Source organism: Asterias rubens, chromosome 7 (assembly GCF_902459465.1).
Source record: "Asterias rubens chromosome 7, eAstRub1.3, whole genome shotgun sequence".
NCBI lineage: Eukaryota > Metazoa > Echinodermata > Asteroidea > Forcipulatida > Asteriidae > Asterias > Asterias rubens.
In genome coordinates, this window is record NC_047068.1 from 12191963 (window position 1) to 12210423 (window position 18461).

General features: G+C 38.6%; 1 protein-coding gene across 1 annotated transcript; it reads left to right on the forward strand.

Annotated features, from left to right (window-relative positions):
* Positions 1-292: 292 nt before the first annotated feature.
* On the forward strand, positions 293-14673 carry LOC117292602 (CMP-sialic acid transporter-like). The gene is made up of 5 exons (XM_033774712.1): positions 293-418; positions 6912-7249; positions 8033-8255; positions 8914-9090; positions 10919-14673. Exons 1-5 carry the CDS (start codon positions 406-408, stop codon positions 11161-11163), a joined length of 996 nt encoding a protein of 331 aa, XP_033630603.1. The 5' UTR covers positions 293-405; the 3' UTR covers positions 11164-14673.
* Positions 14674-18461: the final 3788 nt, after the last annotated feature.

Here is an 18461-nt window from a genome sequence, read left to right on the forward strand (position 1 = left end):
AAAGTATAATGTACATTTTTTTTTTAACAGTGGTCTCAGATTTTTATCAAACAGAAAGAACATCAACTGATAGTTTTATTTTGAAATATTTTCCCCTAATAACAAAATGAGCTCTTCTGTTGAGCCTGCGAGATTTGTTGATAATAAACGAGGACTTGCGAGAATGAGAGTGCTTAGTCTGGTAGGCAGTCAACCACTACACTTAGTTCCAAGCGTGTTAGGTCTGGCAGTCGGCCTCAGGCAATGTGTAGTCAATGTAAAATGTAAACGAGTTTTTACCGTTGTGCGGAGATGTCATGGTAAATACGATGCGTACGGTTTTTACGGGAAATAAGTGTGCACAAAATTAAAATGAATTGATCATTAATTTCGCTGCGTGGAAGGTACATAACATTATTTTGAATAATGGCTGCGAATGGTGAGTAATATTTTCCATAAAAATGATTTAACTGTGAATCCTTTTTCCGTTTTTATTCGAATCTATGACAAGCTTCATTTCCCGTCATTCCCCGTTTTCGTTTACTTTCGTCAGAGAACGACAGGGGGTGCAGGGGCGGGGAGGCAGCAACGGGGTAGTCTAGGTTCCTAGACCATTGGTGTTGCGTGGTCACACACAACCAACGTTCCGATTATAGACCTTTCTTTTGTTGATAAACAAACCGCCTTGGTTGGCATGGTCGGCCGAATGTTAGTAAAACACTAAATCTTAAAAAGAGATGTTTTAACCAAATTCAGCATTCTCTGCAAACTTTCAATTAAATAAAATACCTCTCATAATTATTTGTTTTGTTTTTAACAAAATCAACAAATTTGGTTACATTGTTATAAAAAATAGCGATCTTTTCTTAATTTGCACTTACGGCTTTCCATAGTTTTCCAATCTGGGTTGGCAAAAACTCGGGCTGTGACGTTGCAAAAGAAAGGTCTATGCACGGCAAAAACTGTACACGCTTGTAATGAACGAACGCTAGCGGGCGCTCTGTTTCTCTGATTTCCTGTGCTCACCAAGGTCTAGGACATTTGCAACGACGGGTCTTAACTTTTTTATTGTTTTTCGGCAAATCTCCCCCGACTTTCCGGTGGAGCCAATCAGAGGCTGCGTTGCGGTTGGCTCATGAATAATTCATCAGTGTTGTGCATGCAGTGTAAATGCATGCAGTAATGCGTTGCGTGACTTTTGCTATACTCTGCATGTGTGTGTGGGTATGTTTTTATCGGAGTATAATAATGTCCAGATCAGTAGGATTTGAAACTTTGCCACATGGTGGAAATACGATAAAGAAAGGTTTGCGGTACCACCACAAACCTTTCTATGTATAATATCCAGATCCAGACTACTGCATTGCCATGATGCAGCTTGAAATGCGATCGTTATGCTCCCGACGTGCCAGGGCCCACACTGATGAAGCCTGTATTGGCTAAACAATTTGCTTATAGTTAGCACAAAATAGTATTGCTTAGCAGAAACTGGTTACCAGCCAATTTTTAATTAAATTTGAAATGTTGTAGACTTATGCCTAGTGCCCACCTAAATTTTTGGATAGTAAAGAAATTTTGTACAGTATTTTCTGCCAAACAGATATTAACTGGTGGGCCCTGTAGTGTTATTCACAGTGAAAGTTTTTTAATCTTGGGGGAAGGAAATCTTGAGGGATTCAAAAGCGCCTTTGTGAGAATGTATTTTGAAACGTAACCGTAGCTGCAGATCTTGGTACGTAAGCGTAGCTTGACTCGGGATTGAAAGTGACTTTTTGATATTGTAGCGTAACCTAAATGTATCTTGGAGTGTATAAGCGCAGCTGAGTTGCTGTGTAGCTTGGAACGTTGACATCTTTTGGAACGTAAGCATATCTTGGACTGAAGCGTAGCATCTTGGAACATAAACGTAGCTGCGTATCTTTGAACGTAAGCATAGCTTGACTCGGGCTTGAAAGCGTACCTTTTGATATTATAGTGTAACTTGAAGGAATGTAGACCTATCTTGGAACGTAAACGTAGCTGCGTATCTTTGAACGTAAGCATAGCTTGACTCGGGCTTGAAAGCGTACCTTTTGATATTATAGTGTAACTTGAAGGAACGTAGACCTAAGCGTATCATGGAACATAAACGTAGCTGCGTATCTTGGAATGTAAGCGTAGCTTGACTCGGGCTTGAAAACATACCTTTTGATATTATAGTGTAACTTGAAGGAATGTAGACCTAAGCGTATCTTTGAACGTAAACGTAGCCGAGTAGCTGCGCAGCTTGGAACGTAACCATATAATATTTTTTGGAACGTAGTCAGAACAATATCTTTTGGAACAACTCATGAGAAATTGCGAATTTTGATTGCTTGTCGGGTGGCGACTACTGCTATTCAACTCCCAGTTATTTGAGGCGAATAGTCAGGTCATAAATTCCACTAGTTGCCCAGTTTAATCATTACCTCAAAAATAACTCTTCATTCACAGAATTAAAAAATAATACTTTGTTTGGCAAAATTATGCTTTGAGGGAATTTTGTTTTAGCATTTCAACCTTTTATAAAAAATTCTCATAATATTTTTAAGCTACTCACACAATAACACTGTCAATATAACCATGGAGGTAGATGCGATATTCCTACGTTTTGACATCATCAAAATTATCTGAAACTCATAACAAAAAGAAATTAGGGGGCCATGAATCAAAATGGAGCATATTGGAATGTTGCGATCATAAGAAACAACGGAGTCGACACCCGCAAGCTGGGAGTTCATAGCGCCTGGGATTTAACACCTCCAACCCCGGGCCCCCACGAGACACGGCATGGGCGGTACGTGATATTCCACAAGGCTTATTTCACGTTCCGATTGCTCCACGCCGTGGGGCCATACAAGCGTCCGTTACACGGACTCTCTGGATGCTAATCTTACATTCGATTTTTGACCATTATTTACGATTTCAAATCGTCACGTATCCATAATCTGAATAGGTAGTCTATACTTAAAATTTCACTGTTTTCCTTTTAATAGGCCTATAATGACCACGGAATTACTCTTTGAGCAAAGATTATTAAAAATAGCGCGCCTATCACATTGACCTTTGACTCGGTCTAGTTTGAATAGTCATCTTCAACCCGTCACGTGATATGAATAATCGAGTCATTTGCATAGTCTGGCCACGCCTTCAATTTGCAAATGTCCTAGACCTTGGTGAGCACAGGACATGGGGAGATCCGGAAATCAGAGAAACAGAGCGCCCGCTAGCGTTCGTTCATTACAAGCGTGTACAGTTTTTGCCGTACATAATCGGAACGTTGGTTGTGTGTGACCACGCAACACCAATGGTCTAGGAACCTAGACTAGCAACGGGGTCGCCGGGGGAGAGAGGCGCTGGGCTGGGTCAGTGTGTGTCAGTGTGGATGGTTATGGAACATCCGTGGTAACCCGTTCCGTTGTTGACCATTTGACCGTCAAGTCACAATCCACAGTCAGCCCACTGTCTAGTTTTATCTTAATCATAATTTGCAATTTAGGAATGGATAACTTTCCATATGGCGCCACCACTTTTTCACTCATTTTTACAAAAAGGGATATATCAATCAGGTAAATTAGATACTATATTATTTTATTTTGAATGAAAAAGTGGTGGCGCCATACGGAAACTTTTCCTATTACTTATTAAAAATATTAGCCTATCACCTATAGAATAGCCTATAGTATAGAATAATGTACGTATTAATATTAGGCGGCCTAATTAATTATCAATAATAAAAAATAAAATAATTTATAAATTAAAGTGATTTTTCATTCTTTTTTTCTGTACTCTTCTTTCTTCTTCTTTGTATGTGTTTTGATGTTTAAATTAAAATTGGTATGTTTAATTATAACTGTAAAACTTTTTACTAGTTTAGACTTTTTTAGTGGATTCTAGGCCTAGCCTAGTGCCAGCGTGCCAGTTACTTCTAAGTTCTAGAACTATTAGAGAGGTTCATTCCGCTATCGTCTCCATGGCGATAGCGGAACGAACCTCATATAGTTCTAGTTATAGTAGGAGTAGCCCACCTTGTTGAGCTGTAAATGGCTCCGCTTTTAACATCGGTCTATAGAGCCTTTAGCATAAAACCTTTTCTTGGGAACGAGTAATGGGGAGAGGTTGATGGTATAAAACATTGTGAGAAACGGCTCCCTCTGAAGCGGACGTAGTTTTCAAGAAAGAAGTAATTTTCCACGAATTTGATTTCGAGACCTCAAGTTTAGAATTTGAGGTCTCGAAATCAACCAACTGAAAGCACACAACTTCGTGTATAACAAGGGTATTTTTTTCTTTCATTATACATGTATAATTATCTCACAACTTTGACGACCAACTGAGCTCAAATTTTCACAGGTCTGTTATTTTATGCATATTTTGAGATACACCAATGACAATTACCAATAGTGTCCAGTGTCTTTAAACTGGCATTCGGCTAGCGCACCACTGTTAATAGGGAGAATGCCATGGGGGCTGTTTCTCCGAATTTTATGCTAGAACCTAGTTTTTTTTCCATGTATTGTATTTTATAAATTTCTGTGTACACGTGTCTAAGAAAATAGTAAACTAGAAATTATAACTCATGTGAACACTACTACCATTTAATACTGAAATTAAATGGCTAACTTGTTTTAACAAATTAAATGGCTAACTTGTTTTAACAAATTAAATGGCTAACTTGTTTTAACAAATAAAATGGCTAACTTGTTTTAACAAATTAAATGGCTAACTTGTTTTAACAAATTAAATGGCTAACTTGTTTTAACAAAAGCCAACACGCAAGAGCAGACAGCTGTTGAAATGGTATGTTTGGCTCTCAAAAATTGATTTTATGCTAAGTCAACAAGGAAAGTGCACGTATGATAAAAAGCAAGTTCAATCTTTGGCCAGATGGCTTTTCCAGATAATTGGAAATTACTGATTTCAACATTCGTTGTCTGCCTATTCTTTCATTATGTACCGCGGTTTGCCAAGCCACCAAAGGGGCAAAATGTTTCCATCATGTTGTTCAGTGGGTGGCTGATATACTGCGCATTCAAACCGAGGAAAATAATGTCCCCGGTTGGGGAAAAGAACCCAGTTTGAGCACGAAACCAACCATGGGATCTGTTGCTTAGAGGGTTAATGGGTACTTTTTGTACACACAACGAGTTGCCGCAGATTTACATTTTACATGGTAAATACCAATACTGGTGGATGCTTAAATAGTTATTGTTCTCACTGAGACGAAAATTGTGTCCATGTGACATTGTTTTTCTCATGTATGTTTAATGTATCTTTGAACATTGTGTTTAACAATCAAAAGAGCGACAAAAGGAGGTTCCCATTGCAGGTGTTTACACACTGGGTGTTTGTTGGGGATACCTACCCATTCAAACTGAGGAGTTTAAACAACAACAAATTGGAGAAAAAAGAGAAGTTAGTCCTCTACTGGATTAACAAAAATGGGTATGCGCGAAAGTGTTCAATCATTTCCCAAAACTCAAGAAGGACTTGGCATTTAAATCAACTCAAAACTTGGTGTGTGAATTGGTCTTGGGACACCCCCCCCCCCCCCCCCCGAAAAAAACTACTGTTTTGTGGACCACCTAGGTCAAATGTCAGGAAATGGACTGGCTTGCCGAACATTTGTGTTTACCACGCACAACTTTTCTTGCTTTTTTTTATGAAATTCATAGAATTGACGACAAAAGACCATCTGTTGCTGTGCGGTAATGATAACAGCCATACATCTGTGCTTACTTTCCCTTCGTTCATCCCTATACCACTTGTAATTGATTTGTTATTCCTCTATGTACGTAAAGAATTATTTATCACAGGCAAAATCAGAGGTTGTTCACAACAATTCTTAAACTGGACACTATATTTATAAATAACCAACATGTACATTGTACCTGTAGGCATCCTTCTGCCCCTGGTATGGTCAAGTAGCAATAGCATTACATAGGTTCTGTTTTTGCAGGTGCCAAAATAAAACTGTGCTTTGTTTATTGCGAAAAGCCAAGTACATAAACATATTTATTATACAGCAATGCTTTGAAAGGGTTTTAAACATTTTACTTTAAAAGCAAGTATTAACAGTGTTTTAGCGTTGGGCAGTCTTGAACAGTCTTGTGTTTTTCAGTTGAACAACAATTTGTATCATTTTTAACAACAAAATAATATGTTCAAATGTTGACTTTGAGTGTGAATACCATTCAATTTGAGTAGTGACATAACAGAGTATCTTTAAAGGCAGTGGACACTATTGGTAATTACTCAAAATAATTATTAGCATAAAACCTGACTTGGTTACGAGTAATGGGGAGCTGTTGATAGTATACAGCATTGTGAGAAATGGCTCCCTCTGAAGTGATGTAGTTTTTGAGAAAGAAATAATTTTCCACGAACTTGATTTCGAGACCTTAGATTTAGAATTTGAGGTCTCGAAATCAAGCAACTGAAAGAACAGAACTTTGTGTGACAGCGGGTTTTTTTCTTTCATTATTATCTTGCAACTTCGTTGACCGATTGAGCTCAAATTGTCACAGGTTTGTTATTTTATGCATATGTTGAGTGAGAAGACTGGTCTTTTACAATTACCAATGTGTCCAGTGTCTTTAATACCCATACAGACAAATGCAATCAATCTTCTCTTATATGATATCTTAGCACTTGTTCAAATAAAAAAAGTTAACTTAAAAAGCATGTTAAACTTGGTCAGGAAGGTTTTTTTTCATATTGGATTGTATAGGGTCTTGATAAAAGGATTTTTGTCCCGACCCTTATTGCCAATTAACAATTTGAATAACATTTGCATAATATGTAAATTTTCCAGTGGATGTAAGCTTGGGCTTTATGATCTACATCCTGTTGGTCCTGACCCTCTCATCAATTAATTAAACCAATATTATTTGCATAATATGCTAATTTTCCAGAGGGAGTAAGCTTAGGCTTCAAGATCTACATCTTGTTAGTCCTGACCCTCAATGCCACTGGTTACATCTTACTCATCCGTTACACCCGCTCCCAGTCTGGGCCGCTGTACTCCTCCACCACCACCGTCCTCCTCACTGAGATCTCCAAGCTTCTCATCAGCTTGCTCCTGCTGATCAAGGAGCATCGCAGCGTCTTGGGGATGTGCAAAGATGTGTGGAACAACGTCATCACCAACCCGCGGGACAGCTTCAAGATGTGCGTGCCGTCCATCATCTACGCTATACAGAACAACCTCGCGTTTGTGGCGCTGTCCAACTTGGACGCGGCTACGTACCAGGTATAAAATGGTTCATCTCGAAATCGAAACCTCCTTTGCCCCTGGTCTTGGCCTCGGTGCCTCTTCAACAGTTTCCACCTGACTTTCATATTTTCCAATGGAAGTGCCCTTTGCAAAATTTAAATTACCTGGCCCTTTCAAAGATACTTGATACTAGATACTTGGGCTACCTGTGGGTTCGAGTCCCGATCGTGCCCATTGTGTCTTTAAGCAAAACACCCTAACAATATTGCTGCCTCCTGCGGATGGGACAGAAATCCGTAGGTCCCTCGTGTTGTATATAATGCACTCAAAAGAACCCAGTGCACTCATCGTAAAGAGAGGGGGTTCGCTCTGGTGTTCCTTGTGTGATCGCAGCATATTGCAAACCTAAAAAAGAATAGCTCTCATACTTAATGGTGCCCTGTGCTTTTGCTGTGATGCCCCTGGGCGGTTCCAATACTAAATTCAATACAAACTTGAATTTTCCTCTATGAAGTGCCCCTGACTAGAGGAAAGTTGCTGTGCGCCTTCAAGAGATCGAAGTTCAAGGTCTGTTTTTCTTAATCCACAGCTTAATGAAAATGGGCCCTTTTACTACCAGGCCTGATACTTCATGGAGGCAATTGCCTCCATGTCCTCCATGCCCCCTGGTCATTTCCGTGGTGACCTTAAAATGCTCCAGTAGAATAGTTACAATTTCCTCATAGGGTGCCCTTTACCGAGGAGAAAATGCCTTGGTGCCCTTGCCCTTTGAAAAAAAATGAAGCATATCGTCCTACAATAGTTCTTTTTCTCCTTCAGGTTTCATATCAGATGAAGGTGATCACGACGGCCATCTTCATGGTGATCATGCTGAATAAGAGTCTGTCTAGGACCCAGTGGGTGGCCATCGTGCTGCTCTTCCTGGGTGTCGCCATGGTGCAGGTGGAGTCTGCTAGCAGTAATAAGAGCACCGACATCCATTATAATTATCCTGTGGGTGTGGTCTGCATCCTCATCTCATGCTTATGCTCGGGGTTTGCCGGTAAGAATCTACAACACGCTTACTTACTGAATAATAATAATTGCTAGTTCTTATATAGCGCATTTCACAATATTAAACCGTATCAATGCTAACATCAGTGTCCAGAAGCCGATTTCACGAAACACTAGGATTAATCCTATCTCGAGTTAGGACAAGTAACCCGTCCTAACTTAGGATGGTTTCAATGCGTCATAAACTGAACCTCCGGAACCTGAACCCATTCTCTGATGACTTAACCACCAGAATCCTCACACGTATCCTTTCACACCCCTGGCATTTCACAGTAACCGTATCAATGCGCTTTACATTAGTGTCCTGGTCATAGGGCCAATAACATCCCCTTCAATGTTTCTCAGCTCCCTTGGGAGTACACAACCTGGGCAACAGTTTATATCACTCCAAAGGCTTTTTCATTCACAATATCAACCTCTACCCTCGCAGGTACCCATTTATACCCCTGGGTGAAGAGAAGCAATTATAGCAAAGTATCTTGCTCAAGGACACATGTATCACGACTGGGGTTCGAACCCACAGCTTGTTTCTCCTACATTTTAAGTCCTTTCTCTTTAAGCTCGGTTACCACAACCAGCTAGCAAAATCCACAAATTTTAGGTGAGGCATTCAAATTATTATTATTTTTTTTTTTTTTTCCTCATAGGTGTGTATTTTGAGAAAGTATTAAAAGGGACTGATACGTCATTGTGGATACGCAATGTGCAGATGTACTTATTCGGTATCGTCAGTGGGATCGTAGCCGTCTTTTCCAAGGATGGAGAAGTCATCTTAGAACAGGGTTTCCTCCATGGTTATAATTATCTTGTCTGGATAATAGTAGGTAAGCAGAGATACCAACATACACGATTTGGGCGTAGCAAATACGATTTCGAGCCGTGACTACGACGCTACGATAATACTCAATAAAAGACGCTAAACAAGCCGCCCAATATAATTTTATTAAATCGTACAATACATGCAAACAACGAATCAACTATTAAGTGAAATAAAAATTAAGAAAAATATCCAAATAATTGTAACAGAAAAGAAAAAACACTTTTAATTTTAGAAAGCAGTGTTGAATAGCGGCGAATTCACTCGAACATGGCCGCTGGCTGGCCGGATGAGTATTTTTACGCTAGTGCATTGCTGCAAGTTCGTACCCATTGATCTCTATTTCACGATGGGGGAATAGTGCACACGTGCGTGGGGAATGAGGTTGTGTGTGAGCTAACGTGTCACAGTAACCTCATTCCTCACGTATCCATTATTATTGTGCCCACGCTGTCTGTACATGTACTTCATCCATGGAGGAATAAATTAGCGAAGCTTGGCACAAAAAGTATGAAATAATGGCGACAAAAAAGGAGACCTTCTGAACAAAAATACCTTCAACTGAGTGGCCTGTAAGATCTAAGCTAGACAGTTTCCATGTTTTCTTACTAGTAATTGTAGCGCCGATGTCCAGACAATGCCCAAAATACGGACACGTATTTTTTGCCCAAAATCCGGACACGTTTTTTTTCTTCTTTTTTTTCTTCTCTCTACCAATAGTTTGTTGTTGCATTTCTGATCATTAAAACAAAAACATTTAAGTAAGGCTACCCTTTGTTATGTTACATTTATTTTTGAAACAAAGTCAGAAGATGAGGGATTTTTTTTTTTTTTTTTTTTTTTTACTGGCCATTATAAAGATTTGTAGCTGTTCTGTTAGTGTATACAGAGGTAATTGTTATTTCACAACAATGCCTGAAAATGAGCTAATTAGCATTGTAGAGAGTAATAGAAAGATCGGTTTAGGGAGCCCAAGCTGCGCTCGCCCTTAACTTTTGGGAGATGCTACTCTTTTTTACAATTCAATGTTGGCATCTCTGGGTAAGCTATTAAACAACAAAAACGGTATGCATGTTCTAGAATGAACTAAAACCACTAACTTCTAAAGTGTTCTGGTCAGAAAATCTATTTGCCTTCTTACTGTTGGATCATCCACTGAAGTTTTCAATAATGGATAAACTGCCACCTTGCAACACTATATCATTTACATGTAGTGATTGCATTTTCACAGTACACAGTCAACCCTCCTGCTGTCTTACCATTCAATATAATCCACTGTGGTGTTAAATTATAGATAAACTATGCCAACCTGCGATACGATACCATGAGATGAATGTATTTACACAGTACACTGTCAACCCTCCTGCTGTCTTACCATTCAATATAATCCACTGTGGTGTTAAATTATAGATAAACTATGCCAACCTGCGATACGATACCATGAGATGAATGTATTTACACAGTACACTGTCAACCCTCCTTCAAGTCTCCTAGTGGATGATACCCATGCCAACATCCTTACAGACTGTGAAGGGGGTAACCCTGTTTCAGCCCTAGGAGTAGGTGGCTCCTAGTGGATGATACCCATGCCTACATCCTTACAGACTGTGAAGGGGGTAACCCTGTTTCAGCCCCAGTAGAAGTTGGCAACGTGCCCCTGGTGGCAGTTGGTCTGGGTCGACAGCCCAAATCACTTAAGTGTAGCCCTCACCTTGAAGTTGCCGTCCAGCCTTGTGAGTTGGGCGATATCTCATAATTTTTATTTTTTTTATTTTTTACAAATTTAATCTTATGAAAGGATTCTATTTACAGTTGTTTTCTTTTTTTCTCCACAGCTATGGCAAGCATAGGTGGTCTGTACACCTCAATCGTTGTTAAATACACAGACAACATCATCAAGGGTTTCTCCACAGCTGTCTCGATCATCCTGGCCGCCGTGGGCTCCTTCCTCCTATTCCAGAAAACCTTTGGGTTAATATTCCTCCTCGGCACTGGTCTAGTTATATCAGCCGTTTACTTGTATAGTTTACCCAAACCAGCCCCGGCCAAATTAGCATCTCAGCCTAAAGAACCTGTATAAACTTTTGTGCAATATTATTTAGGGGTTTGCATACCATGACATTATTCGCTGGTTTGTAAATACAATGTGAATAATGGTGGCTCATTACCAGGGCCTAATGTCATAGAGCTGCTTAGCAGCAGACTTTCTGCTTACTGTGTGATTTCTATTTCACACAAAAAGGGCATGCTAACCTTCCAAAGCTTACGGCGCTGAAATGAGTGAGATCACAGTGCAAATCCATGGTGAATGAGCAAGATGGATATTAATTTTCTTGCTAACCTGTGAAATATGTTAACACTGTAGCAAATTTGTCTGTAAGCACAAAAATTTGCTTACCGTGAAGCAGCACTATGATATTGGGTCCAGGAAACCCTCTATTAAACAACCAAACTATCCTAATTGGGGTCTATTTCAACCCTGAATGAAGACCTCATCTTCGAATGAGGATATACATATATCTGTTCCCAATTGGACAACTAAACTATCCTAATTGGGGTCTATTTCTACCCTGAATGAAGACCTCATCTTCGAATGAGGATATACATATATTTGTTCCCAATTGGACAACTAAACTATCCTAATTGGGGTCTATTTCTATCCTGAATGGAGACCTCATCTCCGAATGAGGGTATTATTGTTCCCTATTGGACAACCAAACTATCCTAATTGGGGTCTATTTCTATCCTGAATGGAGACCTCATCTTCGAATGAGGATATACATGTATTTGTTCCCAATTGGACAACTAAACTATCCTAATTGGGGTTTATTTCTACCGTGAATGGAGACCTCATCTCCGAATGAGGGTATTATTGCTCCCAATCAGACAAACAAACTATCCTAAATGGGGTCTATTTCTACCCTGATTGGATTTGATATTAGCATCTACTGTGCACAAAACATGTTCAGTTTAAACATTTTGCAGTAAAAAATTGCTGGACAAAATCTTTTCCTGAATTGACGATGTGGTGCATGATATTACTTGTTTAGTATTTATTCATTAAATCCATGACAGTGTGAGGGCGCCCTTTAACTTGTCTGCAGCCTTTGAGGTCCTGAAATAATAATAGTGGCTCTTATATAGCGCGCATATCCACACTCAGAGACACTCAAGGCGCTTTAACTTACAACGTATTCCTGCAAGGTATGTGGGACTGCGTTGACTTGTTCCTTTTACATAGCAGCATGTAATGGTTTACAAGAGGCTGTAGCGCAATATGCTGCCAATCAAACCAGCAACATTTGTGTTTTTCATACTTTTAAGCAAAATTTATAGTGAAAAGTACTTTATGTGAAGAGGGAACTCAATTGTGAAAGTAATTTTGTCTCTTTTGTTTCAGAGAAACAAACACTTTGAACAGTACATTACTTCGTGCATAAAACTTAAGTACGTGCACAAGAGAGAAACTTTCAAACTGATATTTTGCTAAGTACACAGGAGTCCGACAAAGTCAGTTTTCAGGTGAGGGTTTGCGGTTAGCACCCTGGGTAAATCCTGAGTAAGGTTTTCAGAAACCAGAAACCGACACTACTTAAAAGAGATATTTACTCATGATGCTACTGCAAACCTCACCCGATTGTACTCCCACAATGCTTAGTTTCAAATCCTATGTCAGTTTTGTTTTTAGGGTTTTAAGATATTGTCAACAGTTGTTTGTATTTGTTTGTAGGTTGAACGTTATTTTGAAGGTGACCTGTGTTTCTAAATGATTTTTGATGTTTCAATCCATCGAGAGACAATGACTTGGCAGTAGTGTGTGCTTAAAAATTATCCACCAAATTTTCCTTTTCCTAAAAATGTGACAACCTAAATAGTTTATATGATCAATTAGATTATAATAAATGTCTCTTAACAAATTATATGACTTGCTTTTGTTTTAAATTTTATTTGCTAAGCTGTTTTTCTTAAAGAGAAAAGTTTTGTTCCTGTTTTACTAGAGAATGCGTAGTTTCAGTTGTGTTGTACTCTTTTTTTAATGGTGTCATTATTACGTTGCTATTTTAGTTAGACTATACTGGCTACTAAGCTAGAAAATACTCTAAAGACGTTTGAAATGTACATGTCTTATGAGAACCAAATGTTATGCTAAGCGATAAAAAAAGTGAGAGTCTGGACTCCATCCAAATTTGAGTTTGGAAATGAACTTACCATTTGGTGCTTAATTGTCTTGACTCAAAATCAATTCATTTTTATTTTATTTTTTTATTTTAATCCACCTCAATAGGTAGAAACATCCATGAAGGTAGATTCATTGTAGGTTTTTGTCAACCTTGTGCTTTTTTATCAGCAAAATTATTAAGAAAGACACAGTAAAAGTCACATGTGAAAGTTTCAGCTGAGAAGGGTCTACTTGCTGAGAAAACAGCACAAAGCTTTCATGGTACATGTATTTCCACAAGGTTTCCAAATCTATCCACTTCAAGTGAGGTGACTGCGGGTACCAATCTCATATCTGGCCCTAGCATAATCAAACGGACACCCATAGAATTCTCAGACTCGAGGATTTTGGGGTAGACAAATTATCTAAACCATATTACCTCAGAGGGAAACCTTTCGCAAAATAGTTCATACTATCTACAGCGGTACCATCTACAGCTCCACCACCACAGTTTACAATTAAATGTATGGTTAACCAATCTATGACCCTATCTTCAGGTGAAATTTTGCTAAAGTTCTTCTCTCAAAACTTATTTGCTAGGAAGTGTGCCAACAATTATTGAGTTCATTGTCATTAAAATACTTTAAAAAATGAAAGTTATAACTTATTTGCCAAACTGTTTTATTTTTAATAATTTGTATGTCTTTAAAATGACACCTACAAAATTAGAGAACATAGATAGTTCCCACCTAACATCACATAGTGTAAAGTCTACCATCTCCAAGGCATCGTTGCATCATCTTTGGAAGCACAATTATGACTTAAGTATAAAGACAGGGTGTGGCATGCAGGAGGCTTGTTACATTTTGGTTGGCAGACAGACGAACTTTACATAATATATATTTTGGCTTGGCTCATGACAAGATTGATGTCTGACATGTCTGAAACCAAGGCGCTCCAGAGTCGTTCCTAACGACAGTCGCTTTTTTGACTTCCAGCATGTCAAGTCGCTCCCAACTATTTCAGATGTCAAACTTTGTAGTACTTAATTCAATAGTTTGGTTTGGTGCGACTTTAGCATTATTGGTCGGTGAACCACTTGGTTGGGTAGAAAAAAAATTAGAACGCTTGCACAGCTCAAAGCCAAAACCTAAATTGTCTGTAAAAACAAATGTATTTAAGGAGCTGCCTATAGGTCAGAATTTTTTGAATTGCATTGCTTTGTTAAAGTGTTTACTTTTTTTTTTCCCAAGAAATTTTAATCGCACTTGGATGTTTCACTGTTATTTAAAAACCAACTCCCTAATTTTAAATAAATGGTTCTCACAAATGATGTTTTTAGTTTGTGCAACATTTTATCTTACTTTTACTGTGTTTGCCGCGTACAACTTGTTTCTCTTAAATAACAATAAATTATCTTTCACCAAACTACCAATGTTTGTTTTGTGTCTTGTTGAGTCTGCTCACAGTTTCTATGTGGGGGGGGGGCTGTATTGGTTCTGTAGAATGTCGTGCTGGAGCTAGCCTGTTGGCAAATGCAACATAATTCCCCTTTAATTGACACTTACTTCACACAAACTGGTTCTGATTATGGCCAGAAGTCAATAGAAACTGTATTGAAATAGTTTTTGTTTGATGATTTATGCAAGAAGAAAATTGGCTAGGCCTTTACGCACCTTGCCAGAATTACCAGTTTCTGTCGTATGAAATATCTTGAAATGTATAACATTTGGTGAAATTCCTTGCACATTTAAGCCAGCTTTGGAGGGAAAAGAGTTACCTAGCGGATACAGCAGATGCTAGCTATGTTGTATTGCTTTTCCAACAATACTATCGACACAAGCAACAAGAAAAGCAAGGCCAGGATTCACACCCACACTCTGTGAATGACATAACTAGAATACAGTTCACATGTAAGACAGCTTTCGAACCAGAAGAAGAGAGACCTTAGCGGGTAGAGTAAATGCTTGCAACAAGACAAGCCAGGCCAGGATTTGAACCCACACTCTGTGAATGACATAACTTGAATACAGTTCACATGTAAGACAGCTTTCGAACCAGAAGAAGAGAGACCTTAGCGGATAGAGCAAATGCTTGCAACAAGACAAGCCAGGCCAGGATTTGAACCCACACTCTGTGAATGACATAACTTGAATACAGTTCACATGTAAGACAGCTTTTGAACCAGAAGAAGAGAGACCTTAGCGGGTAGAGCAAATGCTTGCTGTGTCATTGACACCAGCAACAAATCAGCCAAGCCAGGATTCGAACCCCCACTGTGTGAATGACAGAACTTAAATTTTGTTAGCTAAAAGAAGAGATAACTTTGCAGGTACTCGCAAAGAAGATGCTCTCTGTGTTGCTTTATCAACATTACTCTCGACACCATCAACAAGAACATCCAGGCCAGGATTCAAACCCAACGGTGCTCTAGACCGCTTGACCAAGAGGCTCCACGACTACTTTTACTGCTTTTTTTTGGGGGGGGGGGGGGGGGGGGGGTCCAATTCAGCGCTTTTTAGTGGCTGCAAGAACTCCAAGAATCTACTAAATTTGTCTTGATCAAAGGGCGACCACAAAATCAATATATTTGGTTGCGGTAACACCATGTGTGTATCTACTTGCCAGGTAGAGTTTGTTCTTTAGAGAACTGTCTCGCTATATATTCTACAACCGCTAAGAAGATTTTTTTTGATTATTTTGTAGACTTCTCAGCTTTGAAACAAAAATAACCCAGAACTCTTACTTGTAAGTGAATTGTTACATATGAAAGTTTATTTATCACACACATAATGTTCATACCAACTTAAAAGTACATCAGTCTGAACGCCCTCTTATGATTCTAGGCATTCACTTTCTTTTCTCACATTTAGGTTTTTTCTTCCTCTCTCTTGTGACTTTTACCCAAAAAAAAAAATATTCAAGAGATTAGAATATTATTATACATGATGAAAGTTTGTCTACATTTTATTGTGTTTTCTAGTATATTATTAACATTGCATTGACTAATTTGTTTCATAGTTAAAGAAATAGAAACAAAAAAAATCACAAAAACAACCAAAGGACAACTGTGGAAAAAAGAAATTACAAATATAAACCTAGCAATAAATTCTCAGATTTCATTCAGCAAAAGTTCTAGCCATTTTCAACTTCTACTAGTCCTACGTTAGATATTTCAGTAGGCCCAACCTTTCTTCCATGAAATGTAAGCAAGCGAAATTTATGCAAATGTGCCACTTTACAAACAGCCATTTTGGTACATCATTCAAATTCCACCACCATCATAAATAAAGAAACTCAGAACACTGTCCCTCGTAGTTGGGGAGAAAAAAATACTGTGGGGCGAGACGAGCCGCCGGGTTTACAATTTAACAAATAAATAAACTGTGTTTGGTGACAGCGATTCACTGGATTTTTAGTAACAGTCTAACACACTTAAAGGCGCTAGACACTATTGGTAATTACTCATAATAATTGCTGGGATAAAAACTTACTTGGTAACAAGCAATGGAGAGCTGTTGATAGTACATGTATATAACATGTGAAAAACAGCTCCCTCTGGAGTAACATAGTTTTGAGAAAGGGGGAATTTCTCACTCAAGTATTAAAATACTTCAAACCTAAAGCCTTCTATTTGGCATCTAAAAGCACACAAACTTGTGCAACAAGGGTGTTTCTTCTTTCATTATTCTCATGCAACTTAGATGAACAATTGGGTCATCATTTTCACAGGTTTGTTATTTTGTGCATATATTATTTGGATACACCAAGTGAGAATACTGGTCTTTGGTAATTACTAAAGGTGTCCAGTGCCTTTAACATGTGTTTACTTCAATCAATTTGGATTCAAGAAAACAAAAGTATTCTGCGAAACCATTTTTCATTTAAATAAAAGAATGGCAAAAAGATAGAGGGGCCTCTTTTTCAAAACAAAAATCAAATTTAACCAACTCTCGATTTATTTTAAATTGCCGTTTAAACCTAAAAAATGTCCTTCTTTTTTTCATGAAGCACTTACTTCTTGAAAGTGTGTTTTGCAAAAGCACCATGCCAACCGACAAAACATATAATACACAAATAAATAAATTAATTAATTAATTATAGGATTAAAGAGTTGCAGGGAAGGAATTCTTTGCTATCAATAAGCCAGCTACTAAGCGTGAGAAGACTTGTTTTCAGATGTTTGTTAGGATACAAAATTTTTGCAAACTTCTTGTGGTTAAACAAAAAATGGTTTTCAAAGCTGTTGTACCAACATCAGTGATTACAGGGTTGGTGTAAAAAAAACCAAAAATTGAACATTCATTCAAACAATCATGTTTATGTTACACTGAAACATAAGTGGCAAATCCTTGATCAACCCAGGAAGTACAGAACTACAAACATTTGCATCCTCCACGTAAAAAACTCCTTTGGGAGAAGTGTTGGTTCTGAGCATAGAGTTTTATATAAAGAACTAGAGGGCGCACTAGCCTATATACGCGACCCGGCATGCGCCCATTTTCTAAGTTGACCAAAACAGCATCGCGTAGAGTTCAATAAACACAAACTCCAATGCGTACTTCATATTCAACGCGCGTACAGAATGGCGAGCGCGCCTGTTTTATTGCGGTCCCATCGCGTTTGTGCAAGACGCATCACTAGTGCACCCTCTAGTTCTTATATATAACTCTATGGTTCTGAGAAGACGAGCAGAGTAAACTGTTCAAAATGTCAAGACCACACCGATCTTCGTAGACTTGGTTCCAAGACTTTGATCATGGCTTTTTAGTCGATCTGATAGCCCTCTTGTGATCAACATTTAGCCTACGATCAGATTGCGAGTTAGGGCGCGTGATAATAATGGAGGGGGGGGGGGTTTATTGGCTGAGATGCAGAAGAATAACCGTGATCTAAGACTTGAAACAAGTCTACGATCTTCGAAGAACCAACACTTGGAGAAAGGTTCAAAACTTTTCCCCTAGAATGTATGGATGGTTCTTTTTGTTAATGTTCAGTGGGACTTTATGCCATGACGGTGAAATTATTTTCCTTGTAAGTCTTTTTCATGAATGTCAACAAAAACTTTTGCGTTTGAGAGGAATGAAGGCAGAGCAAGGCTTTGAAGAAGCATTTTTACAGATTTCTTTTCCTGTACATATTACATCTCCATGCAATTTATGATAATATTTGTTGCTAAGCACGCAACAGGGCACCAGTGAAATCCTGTACACACTTTA